This window comes from Lutjanus erythropterus, chromosome 24, assembly GCF_056507025.1.
Source record: "Lutjanus erythropterus isolate fLutEry1 chromosome 24, fLutEry1.hap2, whole genome shotgun sequence".
Classification (NCBI taxonomy): domain Eukaryota; kingdom Metazoa; phylum Chordata; class Actinopteri; order Lutjaniformes; family Lutjanidae; genus Lutjanus; species Lutjanus erythropterus.
Window position 1 is genome coordinate 5,202,351 of NC_139340.1, and position 25,966 is coordinate 5,228,316.

Here is a 25,966-nt window from a genome sequence, read left to right on the forward strand (position 1 = left end):
TGCAACTTTATTTTTCTTGTGGACCAAAATGTAAAATAAGCATGAAAAAGTACTTCCCCTCAAATTATGTTTATGTTGTCACACTTTCCTCTAATCTTTACCATTTTTCTAGCAAATTTCTGGATAATTTTACTCTTACAGTCGTAATAAAAATAGACTCTCGTTTTAAAGGAGCAAAACATAACAGACGGTATGTTAAATTAGAAATATATAATATATTTACTGTAAGAAAAATGACCATGATGTTAAGGATGTTAAGTTGAAAAACTTGCTTCTTTGACATCAACACTACAGCTGTATCCCCCTTAAAAATTTGCATTCATTCACTTTAGTGCCCATGAATTCAACTTTTCATTTGTCCCATTTCTTTATCTTTTTTTCCCAAATGTTCTGTCTCATTTTAAGGCTAAAACAATCAGCCAATCAACAGGAAATTGATCAGCAACAATTTTATTGATTGATCAAATCATCTTTTAAACAAAAATGTCATAAATTTCAGATAATTTCTAGTTTTTCTTTGTCAAATGTCATAGAAAATTTGGGTTTGGGAAGACATCACCTTGGGCAATGGGAATTTGAGATGAGCATTTTTCTTTTTTCTTTTATATGTTATACATCTTAGGCGATACATAGTAACCCTTAGCAAGACGATCATTTCTTTGTCTCAGTATTCACGTTGAGTGATTTTGATCTATTAATCAATGGTTCTGCAGGTCTGCAACTCATAAAAATAAAGGTGTTCTTCTAGTTTATTTACTTTTAGGGGCTCAAATAGGTGAAATTATTCTAATAAAGTCATGTTTTCATGAGTCCCTCTCTCATTAATCATCTCATTTCTATTTTGGTTCATGGAAAAAAAAACATAAATAAATTCAGAGCCTGAGACTGAGATTTGACCTCTGATAGAGAAATGACAAAAGTGTGTTTAATTGATGTATGTTGGTCTTCTAACCACGATGTTAGTGGTATGAAAGAAAAGTTGGCAGACCTTGTTCCTGTTCATGGGAGCTTTACTGGGTCCGTTCAGTGGGAGAGCTGTGGTCGGACTGGAGACCTTCCAGATGTGAACGATGCTTGAGAAAATCACGTCCAGGAAACAAAAGAACACGCCGGTGCAGAGAAGAGGAAGTTTCCTTTTGTCATTCATCATTTCCAAAAATTGATTTCTGCATACATAATTTGACCCACCTGATTTGCGCAACAGCTGCAGCAGCTGTGTGATAGCGAGATTAACCAATAGCAGGTGCTCTCAGTGGGAAGTTGACCACCCGGTCTGTCCCGCTCGAGGTCCAATTGGACGAAATCCCACAGGATCCAGGCCGAGCTGGAGCTGCCGTGCAGGTCGAGACACATACCCAGCATTCATGCAGTGTATGTAAGTGTGTGTGTGCATGAGAACATGTGTTGTGAATTACGCCCTGCCAGCGTTGGGTTGGCAAGTGCAGATGTGCAGTTGGTTATGAGCTGGTTGTCCCATAAATCACTTTCCAAGCAGAGTGTTGGTCAGTATAATGTGACTTTCCTCTCAGCAGGGGAAAGGTGAGAGTGAGAGAGTACAGACACAGTTAACAGCAAAATGATGATGTAATTTTAATGTCTGTTGACACATTAAAGGGGAAGTTCATAATATGTAACAATTACTCATGTTTTCTTCCCATTTCTTTATCAGAATTATAATCTCAGTCTCAGGCTCTATCTATGCAAAGTAAGCATGAATCAGTGGTTCCCAAGCCCCCAAATGATGTTTATTTTGTTACGTGTTTCTGTAATCTTTACCACTTTTTTAAGCAGATTTCTGGATAATTTTACTCCCACAGTTATAATAAAAATAGATCAGACAACTTTGTATTTTAAAGGAGCAAAATGTAACATTGACAGTATATTAAAGGAGAAATCTGTAATATATTTACTGTAATTTATCATAAAATGACCATTATATGCCACCAGAGATTGAGGAAACATGTTAAGTTGAAATACTCGCTTCTCTGACAACTGCACTAAGCATTGCTGCGGTGTCCTCCGTTAAAATGTATAATCCAGCTGTGATTTGTGTTACTGTTTGCCTGCTTCACATTAATTTGACTTTAAATTCATGCTGAATGTTTGCCAAATGAGTAAAGAGTCTGATAATGAGTCGTAAGAAATCATCAATAATCTTTTAGAAGGCGTAGATGTTTCTAACTTTAAATTGAGGAAAACTTTAATGGAGTTTGGCACACAGTGAGACAGGCAGTCACTGAACTCAAACTCCAGAGTATTTTCAGAGCAGCGGGTTTTGTTTTCAGGAGAACAGGCTTAACTTTATATTGACAGAACATTGACAGCTATAAACAGCTGATCAACTTACTGTGCAGTGGAGCTTGTTATTGTCAATTTACAATGTTGCACTCGTCTTGCACTCCTGCAGTGTTTCTGCAGCCTGCCCGAGCTTCCTCTAGTCCTCCTATATTAAATAGGATTTCAACATATAATATATCCAACTATATATCCAAATACTAAAAAGGGCGCAAATTTTGATGATTATAGTAAACATCATTACTAGGAATGAACTATTTATTTTGTAGTTTTTCAAAATTTAGTCTAGATTGAAGGCAGAAACGATTATCCAGTTGGCATCAGTGAAAATTCTGATAACTGATCAGTCATTTGTGTACTTTTTCCCAGCAAAAATAGTATAAAATTGCTTATTTTATCTTCTCAAACGTGAAGATTTGCCAGTTTTCTTTGTCACATAATTAGTATATCTGGGATGGACTATTGCTCACACTGGGAATCTGTGATTTTTCACTATTTTCTGGCGTTTTACAGACCAAAAAATGTTTTAATTGAGAAAACAATTAGCAGATTAATCAATTCTGAAAAATATTATTTCAAATACACACGGAAATGTAAACTGGCCACAACAGTGTGTACCATCATTATGAATGTTTTACTTTGCACTCGTCTCCCAAACAACCTCAAGCTGGTCTTTGTCAGAGTTACAACTTGCTTTGACTGAACTTGTAACAAGCTGTGTTCACATCACGTAGAAACTTTGGGAAGCCCCATCCCTGCGACCTCTGTGACCCTTTAATGCACAGATTATACTTTTAGCCATGAATCTGGGCTGACAGGCCGTCCTCAGGAGATCACTGAGTGGAAGTGTCCACCAGGCCAAATCGTCTCTCCCTTGTGATGCCGATTTACGAGAGTCTAATTGTTGGTCTCCAGGATGCTGCTCTTTTCCCTTTGGGCTGTTTGAATCTCTGGGAACTGAAATATCAGCAGTTTTTCCATTAATGTGACCCCCAGTCTCACAGAGCATAAAATCAACTGCAAACCGGGTCCCAGCATTAGTTAAACCACTTTGTCGGGACGGAAATAGTTTCATTTAAAGGGTGAATTTACACAAAGTATAGAAATATATTCCCTCATTAGTCTACCTCTAGTGGTATTATGATATGAACTAATAAAACGAATAAAAAATAAAAATAAAATGAAAATATGTTTTTGTTTTGTTTTGTTACCTTGGCCGAGGACAGAGATGGGAAGAAACAATGTGCAAATATTTATAACTGTACTGAAGCAATTTTTGAGGTATCTGTACTTTACTTTTTACTTTTACTGCCTACATTTTGTTACTTTAATTTTAATGTATTTGAGAGGAATAATTGATTATTTATATTTTGTATCATCAAGAAAATTACATTTTTATATTACAAGACTAAAAACAACATAACAAGACCAACAAACAAAACAATGTAAAAGATGTGACTACACAAAACAACCAAAACAAGAGTAAAAGATGTAACAAGATGAAAAACAATGTAACAAGACAAAAAGATGCAAGAAACATAAAAGATGTAACAAGACGTAACAAGACAAAAAAGACATAACAAGATGAAAATTACATAACAAGACAAAAAAGATGTACCAAGACTAGAACAACATGAAAGACGAAAAAGACAGAACAAGATGTAAAAGACAAAACACAACAAAGATGGCTTCTTTTTACTTTTATACTTTGAGTATATTTCAGAGCCTGTACTTTTCCACTTCTACTTGAATAAAGGATGTGTGTGCTTTTGCCACCTCCGGATAACAGAAAAAAGTTCTGGTCTGACTGTCAGGAAACTTGGAGGAGGAAGAAGGAAGAACCCATTTAATTGTAGAGTGAACATTGCAAGAAAGGACTTTGGTGGACTCCTAGTTTTTCTTTTTTTGTTGTTTTGTTTTTTTTGCAATTTTGCTGAATAACCCTTTAACCATTAGGGCTCTGGTGTACCTGCCTTTACAGAAAGGGACTAGAAGTCAGAATGGCACAGATATTCCCTGCTTGAAGGAATTCATGGTGTTGCATTAATTTCTAGACCCAACAGTGGAGACTGTAGTCACCTCTGCACACCTGGCCAGTTGTATAAAGTAGGCCTGATTGTCAAATTGTTGGGTTTGGAAAGATACAGAAATCGTGAGATGCAGCCTTCGTCAACTCTGACGTCAGTGCGATGTGCAGAGAGGGGATTTCACTACAGTTCACTGATCCGACGAGCACTCTTGCCCCTGTAAAGGGCACTGTGGTTTGCTGTTTGACCTGTGGGGTCAGTGTGGTTGAGGGTTTGTTGTTCCAGATTAGTTGAGTCAGTGACTCATTTCAACGAGTCTCCTAACTTCCTGCACTTCATGCAGTGAAAAACATTCATATTTTAACAAGTTTTAACAAATCCTAACCTGTGTTTTCTCTTGAAACCTGTAAAAATAATCTTAAATCAAAAGAAACAACTTGATTTAACCACAGTACAGACATACTGTATAATAGGTGGTTTGCGATGTCTTCTCATTGATTGGCAAGTTTGTCATCCACATGTCTCTCTGAACCACTGAAACATTGATGAATTAATTAAATTAATAAGCTCAGTTTTTTACTTGCATTTAGTGCCAAAACAATGGAATAAACAGTTGAAATTATGTCACTTCAACACAAAAATATGGGAAAATAGGGTCCAGGTTGAGAAAGTTACCCTTTAATTTAACCTCAATTAAGTGGCATATCCACAATATCTTCTTATGGAACGTTATTTTTTTTAGCAGTTCAAAGCATAACATTTGGATGACAAACAATCAGTTTTTTTTGCCAAAGAACTTGTGATTTGCTGATCATTTCTGCACTTCAGACTGACTTTGTCTTTGGAACTCATGCTGCCTTCAAGTGCACCTTGTTAGCTTCTACCTTTGAAACTTTGTGCACACATTTTAGTGCAACAAACAACAAAATGGTGATTCTTTGAGGAAACTCAAAAAAACAGACATTATCAAAAAATGTGACTTTTCTAGCTAATATTTGTCTGTATTTGTCATTTTTGCGCGATTAATTTATGCGTTTAAAGCCGCACTTGAAGGCAGCGCTTATTTAGTTTCTTTTTTAAAATCGCATCAACTTTCTGACTCTATCTCTTAATTTCTTGTTTTTGTCTTTCTTGTAGCTGAGAGCGGTGTCTCTTTGCTCCAGCTAATCGGAGACCCTCCACCGGATGCGATCACCAGGGTCTACGGGCCGAGGGGACAGACTGCTTATGTCTTCGGCCCTGCAGCAGCGTCGGGCCAGCCGGCTCTGGCTCATGTCCCCAACCCTTTTTACCGCCACTTCTCCCTCGTCTTCCATGTCAAGCCCTCCTCTCCCGCCGCCTCCGTCCTCTTCTCCATCACCGACACGGCCCAGAAGCTCATGTACATCGGCGTCAAGCTCAGCGAGGTGCGGTCGGGCCGCCAGAGGGTGCAGTTCTTCTACACCGAGCCCGACTCCGAGGCTTCGTACGAGGCGGCCAGCTTCGATGTGCCGAGCCTGGTGGACACCTGGAGTCGCTTCTCGCTGTCCGTCTTTGAGGAGCAGGTGACGTTCTACCAGGGCTGTGACTCCGAGCCGCAGGTGGTGAAGTTTGAGCGTTCGCCGGATCCCATGGAGCTCGACACGGGGGCGGGGATCTTTGTGGGTCAGGCAGGAGGAGCCGACACTGACAAGTTCGAGGTAATGTTTATGTATCAAATAAAGGTATAAATATGGTGTTGCACCTTTAACTGGAACACAAACAAGAGTATTCAGTGAGTTTAGAAGAAGAACCCAGGATATTTCAAGGGCTTTATCTAGAACCCACTCAGCGGGTTCTACCAAGCAACCTTTTATATTATGGTACAAAGAACCCTTGATGAAAGGGTTCTCCAAGAGTTTCAACAATCCTTGAAGAACTCTTCCTTTGGATGAAAAGGTTTCTTTATGGAACTTGTAGTTTTACAAAGAACTCTTGATGAACCATTTCTAGTGACGGTATCCTCATGAAACATTTGTAAAGTATATTTTTTGAATATTTTTTACATTTATATCTGATAACTTGTAGTCTTCTCCTGCAGTACCTTTGTGGCTGTATTGCTACATTATTTTGGATGTTACCAACATGAACTGTCAGTCAGTGGAATATGGCGAAACCAGCACTGGAAAAAAAAGGTATATGATATACGATGAAGACGGTTCTATAAATGAAGCAGTGTCTGTAGACCAGCTTTAAAATAACACATTTGCTGTGTAACTCAACATGCATTTGATGAACAAAATATTCACCTTCATAGACTTGACAATTTGTGTTTTAGAGATACCAAAAAGACAAGTCCAACACTTTTGTTTTAGCAACTATCAGTTGGAAACGAAGTCAGTTTTCTAACCATAAACTCCAGGGTGCCAGCAGAGGAAATGCTAAAGTGTTGAAGAGATACTCACTCATCACATTTCTGACAGAAACAAATGAAAAACAGCCATGAATCCTCTTCCAAATGTCACCCATGGGACCTGGAAAAGTCAGAGTAATACACTGTGTGCTAAACGAGCAGGTGTGTGAGTGAGGCTTCATCTGTGGACGTCTGACCTCGTACTTTGGTTCAGTTCCCCGTGGCACCTCACAGCAGGTTTGTGCCACGGACGTAACCCACCTCGTCCCCTCTCACCTTTGACCTCTGACCTTTAGCTTGCACACAGTCAGTGACCACATGTGACGGTAACATGGCTTTTGAAGTTAATATAAATCACGATAAAATCTGAAACTCTACATTTGTCCAAACACTTGTGCAATTCTGTTGCAACTCTGGGCTTTTTTTTCTGCCAGAATCTACAAAAAATACCTTTTCAAGGGCACACACATGTCTCTTAGGCAGAATACTCTCATATGTCAAGCGTCATAAAGTCCACTTTGACTTCAAACTGTTAAAGGTGCAGTATGCAAGAGTATGAAGTAATAGGATGTTGCCTGCAGTTCCCTTAATGGCCACTGGAGTCATTAATAACAAGGATTTTCTTAAAGTTCCACATAGAGCCAGAATTCAGCCCCTGGTAGAAGATTTAAGAAGATCATTCAAAGTCAGAATGCAGCTGACAGTATCCTGCTCTGAATGACTCATTTGTCTCATATTTTCCATCTCTTTGGAGGTTTCAGAGGAAGCTAATATGATGACTGATTGCAAACAATGAGTCCTGCCATCACAGTGAAATGAAATGCATTCAGTACGTCTGTGTTTGTGTTTTTTGTAGGGTGAGATTGCAGAGCTGAAGGTGGTGGGAAACCCTCGGGCAGCTGAGCGTTTGTGTGACGACGAGGACGACTCTGACGCTGTGAGTATTTGGTTTTTAATATTTCAGTCAAAGTGTCTGAATGATTTTGTGTAACATGTCTCTCTGTCTCACAGGCCTCTGGAGACTTTGGCAGCGGTGAAGGCGACAGGAGACAGACAGGACACACTGTGAAGGTCAGTTTGTGTTTTCATTTCTGCACCACAGACTGAAATTTAGGCCCTCTGTCATTCAGATGAAACATCTGCTCAGTACAAATCCTTGTGAGCCTGGGAACCAGACGACTCTGCAAACTCTTGTTTCATTTGCTCTAGCAGATATATTCGGTCACCCTGTTCAGACGGATTTCTTCCTGTCCTGTTTCTTGTTGGGCCAATCACAAGTCATGTTTCAAGTGCAACCCACCTGGCTCACAAAACTCAGATCAATCTGTCAAACTAAGTAGTGCAGAATAAATATGATTCATGATTCTGTTATTACATTGCCTTTTTCTCACCTCAAATTTTAGTGACTGTTAAGGTGTAAGTTGATAAAGTTTATGACCAGGCTGCTATTTTTTTCCTGCTTGAAAACAGACCAAGCTCTGGCCCAACTTGCACACGTTGCTCAGTGCTACATCAAACTTCACGTTTCATTGCCCTGATTAGGTGTAGGTCACTTTTTATTGCCCTGTCGGTCAGTTGCCCTGATCAGTTGTAGGTCATATTTTGTTGCTTTGATCGGTTTTAAGTCACGTTTCATTGCCCTGATTGGGTGTAGGTCACTTTTCATTTCCCTGTCGGTCACATTTCATTGCCCTAATTGATTGTAGGTCATATTTTGTTGCTCTAATTGGTTTTAAGTCACGTTTTGTTGCACTGATTAGTTGTAGGTCACGTTTTGTTCCCCTGATTGGTTATAGGTCACTTTTCATTGCCCTAAAGGTCATGTTTTGGTGTCCTGATTGGTTGTAGGTCATGTTTTGTTGCCCTGTTTGGTCATTGGCCATGTTGTATTGCACTGATGGTGGGTTATATTTCATTGCTCTGACTAGTCATGAGTCATGTTTTGTTGCTCTGATTGGTGTGTGCCTGTTGATAACACCTCTTGGAAATCCACTAATTTTTCTAATTTGCGTTGCATTCACAATGTTGCGAGACAACAACATTCACACTCAAATGCAGAAATAAGTCAGTGAAAACGTCTTAGATATAGCTGTTTGGTTTTCCATGGCTTCAAATGTTTTAAACTATTTTATTCTGTTCTTTTTCCAGACCACACCTGCTTCTTTCCGTCCAGTACCTGAGCCCCCTGTGATAACCTCTCAAGGAAACAGAGTGATAGAAACAGGTAAGAAATCCTCAGTTGAATCACTTACAACTGCAAATCTTCAGCGTGTGGCTGCCAAGACACTCAAGACAGTCAACAGAAAGAGTGTTGTGGAAGTTTTTAATCATCCAGCAGCCACTGCCAAGGAAACGTCCTGAAGAATCACTGTGCTTTTTATGTAGAAATATGTGCATAAAGATGCTTGTCTGGACCTGAAAGTGTGCAGAGTTGTGATGCAGGGCTCCAGCATGTTAGTATGATTTGAAGCTCTTTAGCTCCCCCCGGTGGATAGTTACAGAAGTGGAGCAGTGTTGGTTTCACACTGTTACTTCAGCACTGAGTAAGTGGCTAATAAAAGGGAGATAGAATTCTGCTTTGGCTGTAAAATCTCTTTAAATACCAGATGAAGGCATTATTCTAGTCCAGTCTTGCTATTAAATTAGGACAAGTTTCTTCTTCGGTCACGTCTTCCAAGAAATCCACTCAACACATTCCCCTCTCTGCAAGCCAACACTTGCAGGCCTCGTGCTGCTGGTAAAGTTGTGTTTGTGTTGACTTTAGATGTCAGGTATCAGCCTTCAGTGGACCACAGCCGGCCTGGATCACCAGGCCCCAGAGGTGGGTCAATGGGGGCAAACGGACCGGGTCATGCCTCTCAGACGTGCAGATTAAGATTAGGATTATCTCCTAATCAGCATGTGGCCATCCTATCACAGTATAGAATGAGCTCCAGCTGCTGAAGTTTCTCATCATGATGGATGGGGCTGTAAGCATGTTGGTGGAAGCTGGTTGACGTCTTATTGGTGCTTTACAGTCTGTGGACAGTCAGCAGCAAAACATATTTAACCATTTAAAAAAATGTGTCAACTATATTCAGAATATTTTCACTTCTTTACCTTGCTGTCAGACGGGATGGGAAACTGCTGTTATCTAAGCTAGATATTGCTCTCTCCAAGCCCAACCAAACTCTATTTACAAAAACAGTAATTTAACCTTGCAGAAAACCAGAGTTCCTGGTCTACCGCTGCCTCAATCTGTTAGTTTGCTTGTGTTATTGTGTGACTTTTGCGTTATAAAGGGTTAGTAGTCTCCAATGGCGCACAATAACACAAACTAACTAACCAATCGAGGCAGAGCTAGACCAGCAGCTCTAGTGTTCTGTGAGGTAAAATTACTATTTTTTCTCATGCACTTTGGTTGGATTGGGGAGAGCAATATTTATCTTAAATAACATCAGTTTCCCATCAAAAAAGGTTCAAATAATTTATAAGTGACAAACAAGTCTGTATAAAGGTTCCTCTATACATGAAAAGAAAATATTACAAATAACAATAGTTGCTGTAAACAAAGTATTGAACTGATAAAATACAGAAGTATTCATCCACCTTCTTGGCATTTAGGATTTAATAAATGCAAGGAACCATTTAAATAATCCCTTAAATATCAACCAAATTAAACAGAATGTATGTTAACTTCTTTGTTCAGGTCTCAGTGGTGGTTTGGACGAAACAGATTAAACTGAGTTTCTTTTTTTTATTGGATGAGACTGGCAGTCTGTGCAGGGAGTTGAGTGTGTGATTAAAGGTAAAAGGAAACTAGTTGGTGAATCAATTTGTTTTGTCTTATATCCTAAAAAAAAAAAAAAACAGAATATGAAATGAAGATGTTGACTGTCAATCTAAATTGCATCTGTAGCGTACATGGGAGAATTATGAATTATGCAGCAGTGCCCTCTGCAGGACAGATTGTTTTACTGCTTCCACAGACTTAAATGTTTCCACTAGATGGTGTGAGACAACTGAGAGACAATTCTCAACCAGCCAGAGTCTCCTTAGATCCACATACACTGATGTGGATCCAAGCACTGATGAAAATACTCTTTCTTTTGTTACAAGTTTTTGTTTGCTTTTGTTTGGGAGTGCTTTTTTTTGGCACGTTTGAGCTGCTGTTTCGGCCTTTATTGTTTGCAATTTGGTGGTGGTACCAATGACTTTGGTGATGATCTCTGTTAGAGAAATATCAAAAATAAGAGAAAAGATGAAACCATACAGTATTTTTGCTGTACAGAGACTGGAATTGATTTTATTGATACCAATGCATTTAATGTAGCACATGTGTCTGTTCACAGTTTTCATCAAACAGTTCAAATTATATTATTATACCATATTTTCTGTGATATTCCAAAATCGTTAATGAAATGTTTTACATGATAATAAATTAATTAAAATACATAAATATGGATAATTATATTAAATATGTTACTGTTTTGCAATAAAATGTCTAAGACGCCTAGATCTATGTTATATATTTTGTTGACTTATGTCCTAACATTATTCAACATTCAAACCAGGGAACTAATATGAGCGAGACAGACCAACCACCAATATTATATTTAGGTAAACAATTTCACAATATTTGGTATTAAGGTAATCCGAAAGTAACGGGAAGTAATCAAGTCATAGTACTTTAATATTGTGATACTTGGATTAAGCCACTGACTACATTTTTTAACAGGTAATAAGTAATTGTATTGGAATACATTTTTAAAGTAGCCCCACCAGCCTCTGTGAGAGACCCCTGGCAGCAGAAATTACACACAGTGTGTGTTCTTTTGCTTTTGTTTTGCATTTGCACGTGGGATTGCTGATTACATCTCTTATCGCTGCAAAATGCATTAAAGCTCAGCTCAAAAAAGTGGTGTTACAGTAAGTAACCCCCTCACACTAAATGATGTCCTCTTCAGGTCCTGGCGGTGCTAAAGGTGAGAAAGGTGACAGAGGAGAGAAAGGATCAAAGGGGGACTTGGGTCCCCAAGGACCGAAGGGAGAGTCTGGCTCAGGCTCGGGCTCTGGTTTCTCCTCTCAGGGCGGCCGAGGAGAGAAGGTAGTAGATCAACCTGTGTGACTCATGACTGACTGTGTCATCAGCTGCATAAAATATCTAATGTTTGTATGTTTTCTTTTTTCAGGGAGAAAAAGGTGCAAAGGTTTGTGACCCACAGTTTGTCATGTTGCTAATCGTCAAACATTTAATGGTACCTGCTTCTCAAATGTAGATATATTTAGTGATGGAAAACGCTGAATATCACTTTCTCCTTCTTCCTCACCAGGGTAGTTCTGGCTTCGGGTACCCTGGCAATAAAGGAGAACGTGGAGCTCAGGGGCCTCCTGGGCGCCCCGGTCCTCCAGGACCTGCAGCCGAGGTGGCTCGACTTGGGGATGGCTCTGTTGTGCAGCAGGTGTCTGGACCCCCTGGACCACCAGGGCCACCAGGTTCAGACGGCGCCACAGGACCCCCAGGAGCTGATGGGGAGCCTGTGAGTAGAGTCTTAGAAAAACCTTGATTTTCAAAAATATTGTGTATTTAAGTCAAAGTCACTCACTGATTGTTCCTGATCTTTTAGGGTGATCCAGGAGAGGATGGAAAATCCGTAAGCATCTTTATTTTTTATTGAACAGATTGAGATGTTTCTATAAACACATATAATTAAAAATGACCAGTGTGATTTCATTCTTTTGCTCATGTTCCCAGGGTCCTGCTGGGCCACAAGGAGCACCAGGAAAGCCAGGAACTGCTGGTGCCAAAGGTCAAAAGGTTGTAATACGGAGTGGAATAATAAGTGAATGCAGTGTGCACATATCACAACACTTTGCAAATCACTCTAGCACTCTAATTTTAAAGTGGCCAATTGACCCATCCTAAGCCCCACCCCTTTTCATTGCACTTTGGTCAACTTCCTCCATTCCTGTTTCCTGCACTTAGATATGCTAGGTGCTAGGCTTGTCTGTGTTGGAAAAAATACAAGTAAAAAACATTCAAAATTTTTACAAAACATGTAAAGGCAATATAGTCACATTTAAAGTTAGCTTATGTCTGCAAAACATTAGCTAACTAGCTAATCTGCATAAATTGTTCATGAGCCACTTATACCTGACAGCTAATGTTAGCAAAATGCTTGCTAACTAGCTGTAACCTATATAAATATTAGCTAGGTTGTTAATTCTGATAGCTAATATTAGCAAAATATTTGCTAACTGGCTGTAATCCACATCGGTCCGTAAATAGGTTGTTAAATCTGATAGCTAATATTTGCAAAAAGATTTTTAACTAGCTGTAATCCCCATCAGTCATTAGCAAGGTTGTTGAATCTGATATCTAATACTAGAGAAATTCTTGCTAACTATCTGTAATCTCCATCAGTCATTAGCTAGGTTGTTAAAGTCTGATAGCAGATCTTAGCGAAATGCTTGCCAACTGGCTGTAATCTACATCAGTTGTCAGCTAGGTTGTTAAATCTTATAGCTTATATTAGAAAACTGCATGCTAACAAGCTGTAATCTATTTCAGTGGTAGCTAGGTTGTTAAATCTGATAGCTAATATTAGCGAAACAGCTAATATTAACTGCCACTGTTTCCAGAGGGTGGCATATACATGTCCTGCCGTACTCTGTACCCCCAGTCAGACCAATCTGAGCTAATCTACATCAATCATTAGCTAGCTAGTTAGCCAGTGTTTTGCTAACATGAGCTAGCTAGTTTGCTGTCTTTTTTCTAACATTAGCTTTCCTATTGTGATACTTGGATTAGGTTACTTACGACATTTTTAAACAGGTAATCAGTAATTGCATTGGAATACATTTTTAGGTAACCCTCCCAACCCTGGAGTTAGTATTATATCGTTTTACAAGGATTTATTTGTGTGATAATGTTCATCCTCTGAATATTTCCAGGGTGAACAAGGAGAGGGTCAACCAGGACCCAGAGGGCCGCCCGGTCCACCAGGACCTCCTGGACATGGCACCGGTGACCGCCCAGTACGTCCACACTTCAAACACCCTTTTCTTTCAGTTATTGATTATTTCAAGACTTGTCACTGCATTCTGATGGTTTGTATTTTGATAGACGTTTTTCGACATGGAGGGCTCAGGATTCCCAGACTTGGACAAAGTCCGGGTACGTTGGTCATCTTTAAAATTTCACAGGGTTTTGAATACAAGTTTTTAGACAACATAATTATTTTATGATTCATTATCCAGGGTCCCCGTGGTCCTCCAGGTCTCCCAGGCCCTCCTGGCCCTCCTGGGACTTCAGTGTCAATGGGACCCAACGGTCCAGTAGCTTTTGGACCTCCTGGCCCACCTGGACAGGACGGAGCCCCTGGTCTACCGGTGAGTATGTCTACTTTGTTTTACTGTGACATGGGATGTAGAACTGAAATGAGCAATCTTCCAAGTGATCAGTTGATGGTTGAAAGCTTAAGCTGCAGCTTTTTTGATCAGTGATTGCTTCCAGTCATTGTTCAATCAACGCCCCAAAAATGATGGTTCCAACGTCTCAAATGTGAAGATTTGCTCTGTTATCTTGTCTTAATGTCTTATCTTGACATTTTTGACTATTTTGTGATGTTTAAATGACCAGATTAGCCCTACAGTATGGAGGCCCATTTCCACCAGTGAAACGAGAAGTATCCCCATGGTAACCCATAATTATGAGATAAGAAAAGTCATAATCATCAGATAAAAATACAAAATTCTGAGATAAAAAGTCATAATTTTGGGATAAAAAGATTAAACATCAAAATTATGAGATGAGAAGTCAGATTTCTGAGATAAAACCTTGAAATTCTGAGATAAAAAGTTGAAATTCTGAGATAAAAAGTTGAAATTGTCAGAGAAAAAGTCATAATTCTGAGATACAAATCAAAATTATGAGATAAAAAGTCAATTATATAATAGTAATTTCGACTTAATTTCCCATAATTATAACTTTTTTATCTCATATATACCATGGGGATTTTTGTTTCTTTCACTTGTGGAAATGGGCTTCCATACTATAATATTATATACTTCCTTTGTACAGTACTTATAGGCTTATTCTTTAATATTACATCTAAATTTGCTCTGTTAGGTTAGTTCGTAGGATTCTGATAAGATATTTAACACTGATTGTTTGTGTGTGTTTCCTGTCTGTTGTTTCAGGGCCCTCCTGGTCCTCCTGGTCCACCGGGGCAACCAGGCCTTGGAGGACCAAAGGTAAGAAAGCACAGATTGATGTGAACTGTTAAATGTTTCTTATAGACTACAAATGATTTGTGGTATGTGGTTTTAAAAAAAAATAGAAATTGATGGCTTCACCACGTAAAATCTATTGAGAAAAAGATGAACAACACTGAGAGTTGACAGCCATGCTAGCATTTAGCTTTTTAAGCACAGTTGTGCTCTCAGCTAAATGCTAATGTCTGCATGCTAACATGTTCACAATGACAATGAATGAAAAATGTATTGGACACATTAAAGTTTTGGCCTGATGACAATACTAAATAAAAACTTTAATAATTAATATAGTTCTTGAGTCAAAACCAAAAATGCAAGATCATTGTGGTGCCTAAGAAAAAGTCAGCGGATCAGCAAAGTCAGGACGATTTTTCCTCTGTGGATCATGAATGTCTGTAGATGATTTAATGACAGTCCATCCAGTGGTTGTTGGGATATTTCATTGAGATAAACCGCATGCAATAGAGATAAAAACATGTAATATCCTTTTAATTTTTATTTAAATCTCTTTCATCTCCAGGGAGACACTGGTGAACTTGGTCTGCCAGGGCCATCTGGAGAAAAGGTAAGTTAGAAGTGATTTTTTTTTTTTATCCTTGAAAGTCAAGACTAGTCTTTAAACATGGATGTTTTGAATCAGTTTTTTTTTCACTGAACTGAAATGAAATTGGCAAATTTGTGGCGGGTGCATCCAGATAGATTCTCTCCTCCATGTCTGTTGCCTTCCTCTAGCAAGACTCGCAAGACTCCAACTTTTTCACGGGCCTCTTCTCTTACTTTACTCCATCTTCTACGGTGTGTAATGGGTCGCAGGTATTGGGGGGGCCGCCTCTGCTTTGATGATTTCCTTTCTTTTTCCCAGGTTTTCATCTGTGTTCTGTTTTTCATTTCCCCTCTTAACATATTTTTTCTAAATACTTCCAGTTTCTGAGAACCTAAACCACACCTATGTGTTCTTAAACCTAGAGTGGTATGAAGAGGAATACTTTCCTCAGTAGTTTGATTTAATGTTGAGTTGCTTCCTTTCACTTCTCTTATTTTATTACTCAATTCTGCTTTTTAGCTCTGCACTTCTGTTGCATATGATTTGATGTGTCTTCCTCACTTATTCTGCTGCTGATGCATTAACAGGCGTGTCTACTAACTATTCATTAGTTCACCAAAGAGACAGAAGACCCTAATTTTTTGTCCTTCAAACCTCAGGGTTCTCAGGGTGACCCAGGAAGGGCAGGAACACCAGGGCAGACTGGACTGGCAGGGCTTCCAGGTCCCATGGGACCAATTGGACCCCCCGGACCTCCTGGGCCTCCGGGGCCACCGTACCGTGTTGGTTTTGTGAGTAGACGTTAAACTGATGAAGGACTCATTTAGATTTGTTTGTGTGGTCAGGAGAGAGCGGTGAGCTAGCAAACAATTTAAGTTTTTTCTTAACTTTTTAAATAGCTAGGAAACATCAGCTGGAACTTAACTGTTTCCCCCTTCTTTTAAACTTACTAGGTACCAACAGCCATCAAATGTATTTTTTAGATTTATTTATTTATTTACTCACTTTAAACCTAGTTTTGCTGAACTATGATTAGAACTAATCTTAGATTAAATTAATCTTTGTTGGTGCAACCTGGTCTTAGTGTAATTAATCCTGAGAAACATGTAAAAGTAAGACAGCGCAACAAAGGAAATGTCATGTACTAATGTTTGAAATAAGGTTGTAACACATTTGTCCTCAAGAGATGTGACCCTGTGGATGGATGTATGGCTGGATGATACATTCGTTTCCTCTTCTCTTCACTCCGCACAGGGTAACGAGGAAGGATTTGAGGGGAACAATGGCTTACCTGGACTCAGAGGCCCGCCTGGACCACAGGTATCCCATCACCCATATGTCACCTGCCTGACCTTCTCTTTACAGCAGATCCACCACCTCATGTTCTCCTGTGTCTGTCCTACAGGGTCCACCTGGTATTGCAGGTCTGCCTGTAAGTATTTCAGAGTTTGAACAGCTTTGTGTTGTGCTCTTTTTGGAAATGTGATTTAATACATAAATATAGCTGTGATTAATAATGGAGGTGTATTCTTAGTACACATGTAAATCAATCTAAGTTATTAAACTAAACAAAACAGATAATCGTGAGTATTTTTGTAAAAGTCCTGAGTATGAATATTAGTAATGTTTTATTTCCAGGGTAAACCAGGTTTGCCAGGCACCCATGGAGACAAAGGATCAGAGGGACCAAGAGGACCTCCTGGGATACCAGGTCTGGACGGCTTCCCTGGGCAGCCGGTAGGAATCTGGATTTGTTGTTTAGTTGCTTTTGCCATAAGATATGTAAACAATTCTCTGGTTCAGACACAATTAAACACATGACATTTATAAAACTACTTGTTTTTGTGGGACTAATAACTACTTGTGTTCATTTTTAGGGTGATAAGGGAGACAGAGGACAGAAAGGAGAGTCGGTGAGTTGCAATGCACCAATTTATTTTGATTTTTTAAGATGCAATGAAAGACATGTTTTGGTGGCAGCTTTTCAATGAAATGTCATTGGTTTTGCGGGTATATGGTCATAAACCAAAATAATGGACAAATGAAAAATTCTGACCTGAAACTGAAGTTACACGAAAAGTCAGCAGATCACCAAAGTTATTACAATCTCAACACGTATTCACACCCAAACAACAAAACAGGTAATCTGCCAATGAGTTCCAAAATGACACTGAGCCACTGTAGAGCACCAGTGACAGACATATCGGACCTTCGATGTACCAGACCTTTGTTATCATGTGGTCATGCGATGTTATGAAACCGGTCAGGCTTAGGCAGCCAAATGACTTGGTTAATTTTGAGAAAACATCATGGTTTGGGTTAAAATAAGTACACTGGTTAAGATATTACTTACTTATTCTATCACTCTTTGTTTTAATGTAATAGTCATCACCTAGTTAGTTACATACAGTCATTGGCTACTTAGTTAGCCAGTTTTGCTACCTTAAGCTAACTTGAAATGTGACAATGTCGCTTTTACTGGTCACCCAGCAAAATCTTTTGACCATCTTCAAAATTTTGTTAAATCTTTTTCTTGCACCAATTGACTGGCTGATTTTGCCATTCATGCGACCAAAATGGACAACTAATACAGATAATGAAGACCAATATATTTGATATGTTATGCAAAATAAATATGCTGAATTATACCACATATTATTATGTCAATCTTTGCTCTCCTTATGGATAATTTCATGTCCTTTTGTGTGTCAGGGTCTACCAGGACGGGATGGTGGACCACCTGGACCTCCAGGGCCTCCCGGACCTCCAGGACAGGTCACCTACCAGACAGGCGATGTGAGTCAGAGGTTGCATATGTAAAATGAATGTAACCCTCACGTAACAGCCTGCCATATAATCACTAAATCACTCATTAAGATCATGCTCGAATCACTGATATCCACTAACAGTCACTGCCTGTTCACCTCCTCACTAACTGACCTAACTTTGTCTTGCTGTAGTATAATGACGTATATTGGAACGAAGAGTTGCAGGTGAGTCGTCCCCCTAACTGACCTCACCATGATCCTCACTAAACTAAAGTTATTTCATCATGTTAACACAGCATTTGTTCTGTTTCTTCATGTGTTTTCATTCTGTCTTCTGCAGGGACGAAATGGTCTTCCGGGTCGAGCAGGATTCCCAGTAAGCATCGCCATCATTATCACTCAGTCCAGTTTGTTTAAGTTTAATCCATATGAGAAAATGGACTAGAGGCAGTGTGTTTGTGTGTTCATTAGGGGCCCATGGGACCAAAAGGAGAAAAAGGAGAGTCCGGTCCTCCAGGTTATGCACCTAAAGTAAGATAATCCACATTTTGATTAAAAATCTCCATCAGGTCATTGCTTGTATGCGTGTGCTCGATCAACACACAGTCAAGTTTGAATACTACTGGACCCATCAGTTTAATTTTTTTTGTGCACATTCATGATTGTATGCTGAACGGCCTCTCTGATTCACAATTCTTGAAAAACCTTCAAAAAACATTTTTAAAATGACTTTATGTCTTTAAGTTTTAATGGCCAGAGGCATTATGTTTTCAGCAGCCTTAGGATGTAACCGATTATATGTACTGGGATTTAACAGGATTAAAATGTGGATTATTAGCAGGATTAAAATTTTTAAAATACATTTTAAAATAAAGAACAATATGTTACCATGTGCAGTGTGCACACTTTACAAGTCTTTCAACAAAACCCTGGTCTTAGTGAAACCTGCTAATCTGACAGTTGCTAATTTATTATCTCTTGAAAACTTTGACGTGGTGGGAATTTTGCCATTAGCTTGTCTCAACATCTAATTTAAATAAACATTTAAAGGTAAGACCAACCACAAACGTCAGCTACACGGACCAACCGCTAACGTTACCTACATAGAAATATGTTGATAGCAATACAATAAAATCATAATCTGGACACAAAGATTATGAACATCGATGGCAGTTCTAACTTTAACCTTTTTTTTTTCTTCAGGGACAGAAAGGAGAGCCTGGTCTCATTCTGGGACCTGATGGGAATCCTCTGTACATTGGTGGCCTGGCAGGACAGCCGGTAAAGACCCTTATAAATCACCACATATTGAGCTATTAGGATGCATTCACCAATTTTTGCATCGCAGCTCAAATTAAATTACAGCTAGCATACTTATACCTCTGTTTAAGCATCTATTGATTGTAAATAAGGAAAAATAAGTGATTAATTGCTTAAAGTGTCAGTGTTGACAGTGTGCATGTGTCTTCATTTTCAGGGTGAGAGTGGACCTCCTGGCCCTGAGGGACCTCTAGTGCGTACCATATCTTTATTTACCACATTTTGAGTGCTTTGATGATCAGCTACCAGCATCACATCAGTATAATAACTGTATCAAGTTTTATTTTTAGGGTCCACAGGGTCCTGCAGGTCCAAAGGGAGATATTGGCTTTCCAGGTAGACCAGTAAGTACATTTATTGTAAATGTATGTTGTAAATATATAACAAAATGTTCTAAATAAATAATGTTTAAATCAAAACGTTCAGACCTCTCATCTGTTTAGCAAGTTAAGCAAACCCTAGTTCTGACTTACCCAATGCACACTGTGGGTATAAGTCCTGCCATTGGTCACTTGCTTCAAGTGGCATCACAGCATCCGCTATCTACATTTTCAAGTTTCCCAGGAAACAAGAACAATCTCCCAGTTGCAACCTATGCAATATTTTGTGAACCCGGGACGCTTGACTCAAGGACCATCGCACTATTCTACGCACCTTAAAGAAAACTGACACTATCCTATACAATAAAACTTTATTCTAAACTTTGCACATTTCTGCTGGTTGCATCTGGCATTTGTGGTGACATTGCAGTAGATGCTTCACCATCTGTTGCCTGGCAAAGATCTGCAATCTGCTGAGTGACCTCTTCTAGTATGTCCATGTCTTAAATACAATGCTGAATGTTTACTGTAGGGTCGTCCGGGGCTGAACGGCGCCAAAGGAGAGAAGGGCGATTCAGGCGGTGGATCTGGAGGTTATGGTTATCCTGTGAGTATCACTGTTTTTGTCCCATTTCACCTTTTATGATCAAAATATCAACACACAGTAATCAATATTTGTTTAATTCCAGGGTCCTCCAGGTCCACCAGGGCCCCCTGGACCTCCTGGGCATCCATTTCCCAGTGACAGTTTCAGAGTGAGTCAAAAGACGTAAAACTGCTCATGGATAATTAATATTTTTTATTTAAAAGTGAATTTAAAGTGACTGTACTGATGGGAAATGATATTAGTAGATTAAAATGTTAATTTATGTGTTGTTACTTATGGATGAGAATGATCTTCATTTTTATTTCAGGGATATGAGGATTTCGCCAGACATTACCCAGGTAAATTCACTTCATATTTTAAGTGCCATGAATTAAGGAAAAGTTTGATATTTTGGAAAATGCAATCATTTCTTTTCTTACCGTGAGTTAAGTGAGAAGATGAATACCACGCTTATGTCTGTACACTAAAACAAGCTAAAGCTAGAATTTGTTTAGCTTAGCTTAGCATAAAGACAAAGGGAAACAGCTAGCGTGGCTCTGTCTGTAACAAAACTTGCCTGTAAGACCAACTGCTAACTTTAGCTACACAGACCAACTGCTAATGTTAGCTGCACAGACCAACTGCTAACATTAGCTATGCAGACCAACCACGAATGTTAGCTACACAGACCAGCTGCTAATGTTAGTAACACAGACCAACCATGAATGTTAGCTACACAGACCACCTGCTAATGTTAGCAACACAGACCAACCACTAACATTAGCTACAAAGACAAACCACTGACATCAGAAACTAACACCAAAACAGGATAGATGGATAAATAGCACTACAGGCCAGGGGAAAAATATGCATTTTTGATTTAAGGTGAACTGTCCCTTTAACAGCAACCACTAATCATATTATATGGGTAAATTGCCAAGCCACATTCAAAACAATATATTCAAAAAAACCCAGAAAACAATATATTCAAACAATCTTATCAAACAAGATGAAATAGTTCCAAATATTTCTAAAGATTTCAAACATCCGGTGTTGCTATTGCTCTTGTTTACAGCTATTAAAGGAGAGAAAGGTGACCGTGGACCACCAGGAAACATTGACATCTCAGGTAGCACCACTCCAACTTAACACCAAAGTGAATGCTTTACCTTTTCAATTTGTAGACAAATTCAAAACAAGTCATTCTGTTTCTGATCCAGGTTTCGGGTCAACCAGTGACATTTACACTTTAAGGGTGAGCCTCAACCCCACTGTCAATTTTGATTTTATGGGCCAACGTTTTTTGTCCATATTGTTCATATTTCTTTGATGTTTCTTCATGTTTATGTGTCCAGAATGAGATGAAAGGTGAACCAGGGAGTCAAGGCGTGAAAGGAGAGAAAGGAGAACCAGGCGGAGGATATTATGACCCCCGCTACGGACTGAGCGGACCCCCAGGAGAGCGCGGACCTCCTGTAAGATCCAAAACATAAAGCTTCACAAGGTCAGTTTATACTCAGAGAAATCAGAAAGTTAAACACTTTCCTGTCCTCGTCCCATCAGGGCCCTAAAGGCGACACCATCATTGGCCCACCAGGCCCTCAGGGGCCACCTGGTCAGCCAGGAAGAGGCCATGACGGACGACCTGGACCACCAGGTCCACCTGGACCTCCAGGAGCCTCCTTCCCCGGAGCGCACAGGTCCACACAGAGTGAGTTATAATCATAAATGCACTCAAATACTCAAGATGAAGTTCCATTTGAGCTCATATAACCCCCCCCCCCCTCTTTGATTGATAGCTATCAGTATTCCTGGACCACCGGGACCACCTGGAGCACCTGGACTACCTGGACACTCATCAGGGGTGAGAAAAGTTTACACCATCAGATTCTTCTGCTTTATTTCCTTATTATCCAACAATAAATCATGAAATATACCACTTTAATATAAAACCACCCAACAACCATTATGCTACAGAAAAGCTCCTTATGGATAACCTGTTTTAACACTATAGCAACGTGAAAATAAAGACACATTATTTTGTGTTTGTAGGTGACAGTGTTGAGGTCTTATGATACCATGACAGCCACTGCAAGAAGACAACCTGAGGGGTCTCTGGTGTACATCATAGACCAAACAGATCTCTACCTACGAGTCCGAGATGGAGTTCGTCAAGTCCAGGTGAAATATTCACCTTTTTATGATCATAAATTAGCTGGAGAGACATAAAGACATTTTGATTTCTCTGTTTTTCTTATTTATATATCTGCATTTGTTTTGTTTTTCTCAGCTTGGGACCTACATTGCTTTGCCCAGTGAGGATGTGAGTAATTTGTCTTTTTTCTCTTCGCAAGAACATATAAAGCGTCTTGTTTTAATACATTTCATACATGTTATTTTCAGGGTAATGAGGTTGCAGCAGTTGAGCCCCCACCAGTCATCCCCTACTCCCCTGATCACCACCATCACCACAACACCGACACCTCTGCACACGACTCCCACAGGCCTCCTGAGACTCCGGTCCACCCTGAGCATGAGCATCAGCCACAGCCAGACCCGCATCACCCAACGCACTCTGACCCTCGGTACCCATCAAACCCTGATCCAAGATACCCAACCCATCCTGATCCAAGATACCCAACGCAGCCTGATCCAAGATACCCGACCCAGCCTGATCCAAGATACCCGACACAGCCTGATCCAAGATACCCAACCCATCCTGATCCAAGATACCCGACCCAGCCTGATCCAAGATACCCGACCCAGCCTGATCCAAGATACCCAACTCAGCCTGATCCTCGCTACCTACCTGATTCACGGTATCAGCCTGACCCACGGTACCCTGCACCCACAGATCCAAGGTTTCCAAGCTACTCAGACCGGTTGAATCAACCAGACGGTCGGTCTTCTGTCCATACGGCCCATGAACGCCCCACGTACCCTGACACTCGCTACGCAGTCACTCCTCAGCGAAGACCATCTCCTCCCGTTCCCGAGACTCCAGTCCACCATCATACTTCAGGCCCAGGGGTATGAGAAGCCACTTTAAAGCCATCGCACTCACATCTCTGCTCTGTTTTACTGTTGAATTATACATTACTTACTGCTGGGCATGTTTCCGCAGCTCCACCTGATTGCCCTGAATGCCCCTCAGACCGGCTCCATGCATGGCATTCGTGGCGCAGACTTCATGTGCTTCACTCAGGGTCAGGCCATTGGGATGAAGGGAACTTTCAGGGCCTTCCTGTCCGCCAAACTGCAAGATCTCTACAGCATCGTCCGCAAGGGTGACAGAGACCACATCCCAATAGTCAACCTGAAGGTACAGACAGTTTTTAGCTATAGTCCCTTTTACACTGGACCAAAAAGAAAAGCCACTAACACCCGCAAACATTGAGCTTTTGTCTTTAATTGGAAAGAGTGCAATCGACTGTGCAGTAGTCAGTAGTTTTGGTCTCCTTTTACATATGTGGTGCTTGGCTTGACTCAGTTTGAGTAAGCTTGTAAGCTTGTGTAAAAACAAGAAATAGGCTAAATCGTGATATATAAGCCGTGTAAGACCACAATAAAATAAAGCTCGATATCTCTAAATGCCGTTTCATTTGGACTTTAACCATCCACCAAAACAGCTTTCACTTGACTCTTCCAATGACTGAAAACAATCCGTGTGGAGCCAACAAATCCTGCTAATGCAAGTCCAAATTCCTGTTTGGACATGAGCATCTGTCTTTGAATAAACAGTTAGGAAAACTGTGGCACCAATCTCAGATAGTTTGGATTTTTTCCACAAAAGAGGGACAAAAAAAGAATTCCAGATGTGAAATTAGAGTCCAAATTATATTGTACGTCTGCAAATAATTTATTTAAATTTGATTTGTGCCTTTGAATTTGATTTGTCAGTTAATTGACATCCAGTCTTGTCATCTGATCTTTGCAGGATGAGGTTCTGTTTGACAGCTGGGACGCAATCTTCAATGGTGGCAGAATAAAGGATAATGTGCCAATCTACTCCTTTGATGGCAAAGACGTCCTCAGTGACAGCACATGGTGAGCTGAAAATCATGACTTATACATATAAAACACAATCTCATAAACTTTCCTTGATATTCTAAAATGAAAGCAAAAAACTGTAAGAAAAAATCAGTGTTCAAAAGTTACAAAAACATCTTCCATCTATGCTAACCTTTCTGTTTTATCCCAGGCCAGAGAAGGTGATGTGGCACGGGTCAACCGGTGCTGGGCAGCGTCATGTCGACAGCTTCTGCGAGACGTGGCGCGTGGGCAACCAGGCGCTGACCGGCATGGCGTCATCGCTGCAGAGCGGCAGTCTTCTCCAGCAAAGCTCCAGCAGCTGCTCCAGCTCCTACATTGTGCTGTGCGTCGAGAACAGCTACATCAGCCACGCCAGGAGATAGACACACACAGACACACACAACACTGGACGAAGGGAAATCCCAGAGCAGTCAGCCTTGCTTTTGTCCACACGCACCATATGTGGTGTTTTGTAAATAAGTTTTTTCTTATGAATAATTAGTTATATGTGTTAGCCCCTCCTATATGGTGCTATAAAGGATTATTCCACAACCTAAGTTAAGCTCAGGTGACAAACAGTAACACACCCTCCAGCAGCCATATTGTCCACAACTTTGAAGGCAACAGTGGCCTTAAAGCTAAATTTTTCCAAAAGCTTTGCTGTCTGTGAACATAAACGCTTTATTTCTTTGCTCTTTGTCAGTTAGCAGTTGCTATAATGTTGATGTAAGTTTGGAATTAGCATGATTGGTGCTAGCTAGTGTGTTGAGATATCTGTCTCTGAGATTTCTCAAACCCAACACAATGGAGGTGAACTGAACTTCATAGGGACTATTCCTTCATACAAAGTAGTTCCAAAACTGTTAACAGTGTGATGAATGGATTTTGCCTCTCATGTATGAGCATTACATTATTTTGTTTTTTTTTTCAAGAAATTCTGTGACTCCATTGGTTAGTCAAGTGTTGTTGTTTCCCCATTGGCCATTCCACTGACTGAACAGTCCTGAATTGCATCCTCAGGAGGTAACACTCAATGTAAGAGGCGCAATGCCGTCCCCTCCTGTTTCGGTTTCAAATTAAAAGCCCTCGAATCAAAGAAAAGCCCCCTAGCATTTCATACTGTACACAGTCTAGCCATATACTAGTTTTCGACCTCGTCTTGTTCTAAAAAATACCTGGCAGCTTTTAACAACAGTTTTAACGATGGCTGAATGATTTTTACAAAATATCTAATGAATATTTTTACATCACCATTCTTATTTTAATTCAAATTAAGTACTACAATGGTTATCGTGTGATTTTTGCAGTAGGGCTGAACAATTAATCAACATTTTATTGAAGTCGCAATATGCAATTTTCAAGTCCCAGAAGGTGCAATATTTGTTAATGGAAAATGTGAGTCAAAACACCATTATAACTCAAATATTGTGGTGCTACAGGTGCTTAA

General features: G+C 39.9%; 1 protein-coding gene across 2 annotated transcripts in view; it reads left to right on the forward strand.

Moving 5' to 3' along the window:
- Positions 1-25,709, forward strand: part of LOC146304570 (uncharacterized) — a 36,549-nt gene extending 10,840 nt beyond the window's left edge. Inside the window, exons 2-43 of one of the 2 annotated variants that reach the window (XM_084713500.1) lie at positions 5,460-6,001; positions 7,550-7,630; positions 7,705-7,764; positions 8,842-8,917; positions 9,458-9,514; positions 11,640-11,779; positions 11,865-11,882; positions 12,006-12,212; positions 12,300-12,326; positions 12,428-12,490; positions 13,627-13,710; positions 13,799-13,849; positions 13,933-14,064; positions 14,875-14,928; positions 15,470-15,514; positions 15,682-15,744; positions 16,153-16,284; positions 16,748-16,813; positions 16,899-16,925; positions 17,132-17,230; positions 17,371-17,406; positions 18,206-18,289; positions 18,454-18,486; positions 18,602-18,637; positions 18,733-18,792; positions 19,465-19,542; positions 19,739-19,774; positions 19,872-19,925; positions 20,434-20,508; positions 20,591-20,656; positions 20,816-20,846; positions 21,563-21,616; positions 21,708-21,742; positions 21,843-21,962; positions 22,051-22,198; positions 22,287-22,351; positions 22,540-22,668; positions 22,778-22,810; positions 22,891-23,517; positions 23,612-23,809; positions 24,425-24,534; positions 24,689-25,709. In XM_084713500.1, coding sequence (XP_084569626.1) covers positions 5,460-6,001; positions 7,550-7,630; positions 7,705-7,764; positions 8,842-8,917; positions 9,458-9,514; positions 11,640-11,779; positions 11,865-11,882; positions 12,006-12,212; positions 12,300-12,326; positions 12,428-12,490; positions 13,627-13,710; positions 13,799-13,849; positions 13,933-14,064; positions 14,875-14,928; positions 15,470-15,514; positions 15,682-15,744; positions 16,153-16,284; positions 16,748-16,813; positions 16,899-16,925; positions 17,132-17,230; positions 17,371-17,406; positions 18,206-18,289; positions 18,454-18,486; positions 18,602-18,637; positions 18,733-18,792; positions 19,465-19,542; positions 19,739-19,774; positions 19,872-19,925; positions 20,434-20,508; positions 20,591-20,656; positions 20,816-20,846; positions 21,563-21,616; positions 21,708-21,742; positions 21,843-21,962; positions 22,051-22,198; positions 22,287-22,351; positions 22,540-22,668; positions 22,778-22,810; positions 22,891-23,517; positions 23,612-23,809; positions 24,425-24,534; positions 24,689-24,902 — 4,346 coding nt within the window. In that variant the 3' untranslated portion in view covers positions 24,903-25,709. The remainder of the gene's footprint in view (positions 1-5,459; positions 6,002-7,549; positions 7,631-7,704; positions 7,765-8,841; positions 8,918-9,457; positions 9,515-11,639; positions 11,780-11,864; positions 11,883-12,005; positions 12,213-12,299; positions 12,327-12,427; positions 12,491-13,626; positions 13,711-13,798; positions 13,850-13,932; positions 14,065-14,874; positions 14,929-15,469; positions 15,515-15,681; positions 15,745-16,152; positions 16,285-16,747; positions 16,814-16,898; positions 16,926-17,131; positions 17,231-17,370; positions 17,407-18,205; positions 18,290-18,453; positions 18,487-18,601; positions 18,638-18,732; positions 18,793-19,464; positions 19,543-19,738; positions 19,775-19,871; positions 19,926-20,433; positions 20,509-20,590; positions 20,657-20,815; positions 20,847-21,562; positions 21,617-21,707; positions 21,743-21,842; positions 21,963-22,050; positions 22,199-22,286; positions 22,352-22,539; positions 22,669-22,777; positions 22,811-22,890; positions 23,518-23,611; positions 23,810-24,424; positions 24,535-24,688) is intronic. The other variant, XM_084713499.1, reaches the window with a different exon arrangement.
- Positions 25,710-25,966: the final 257 nt, after the last annotated feature.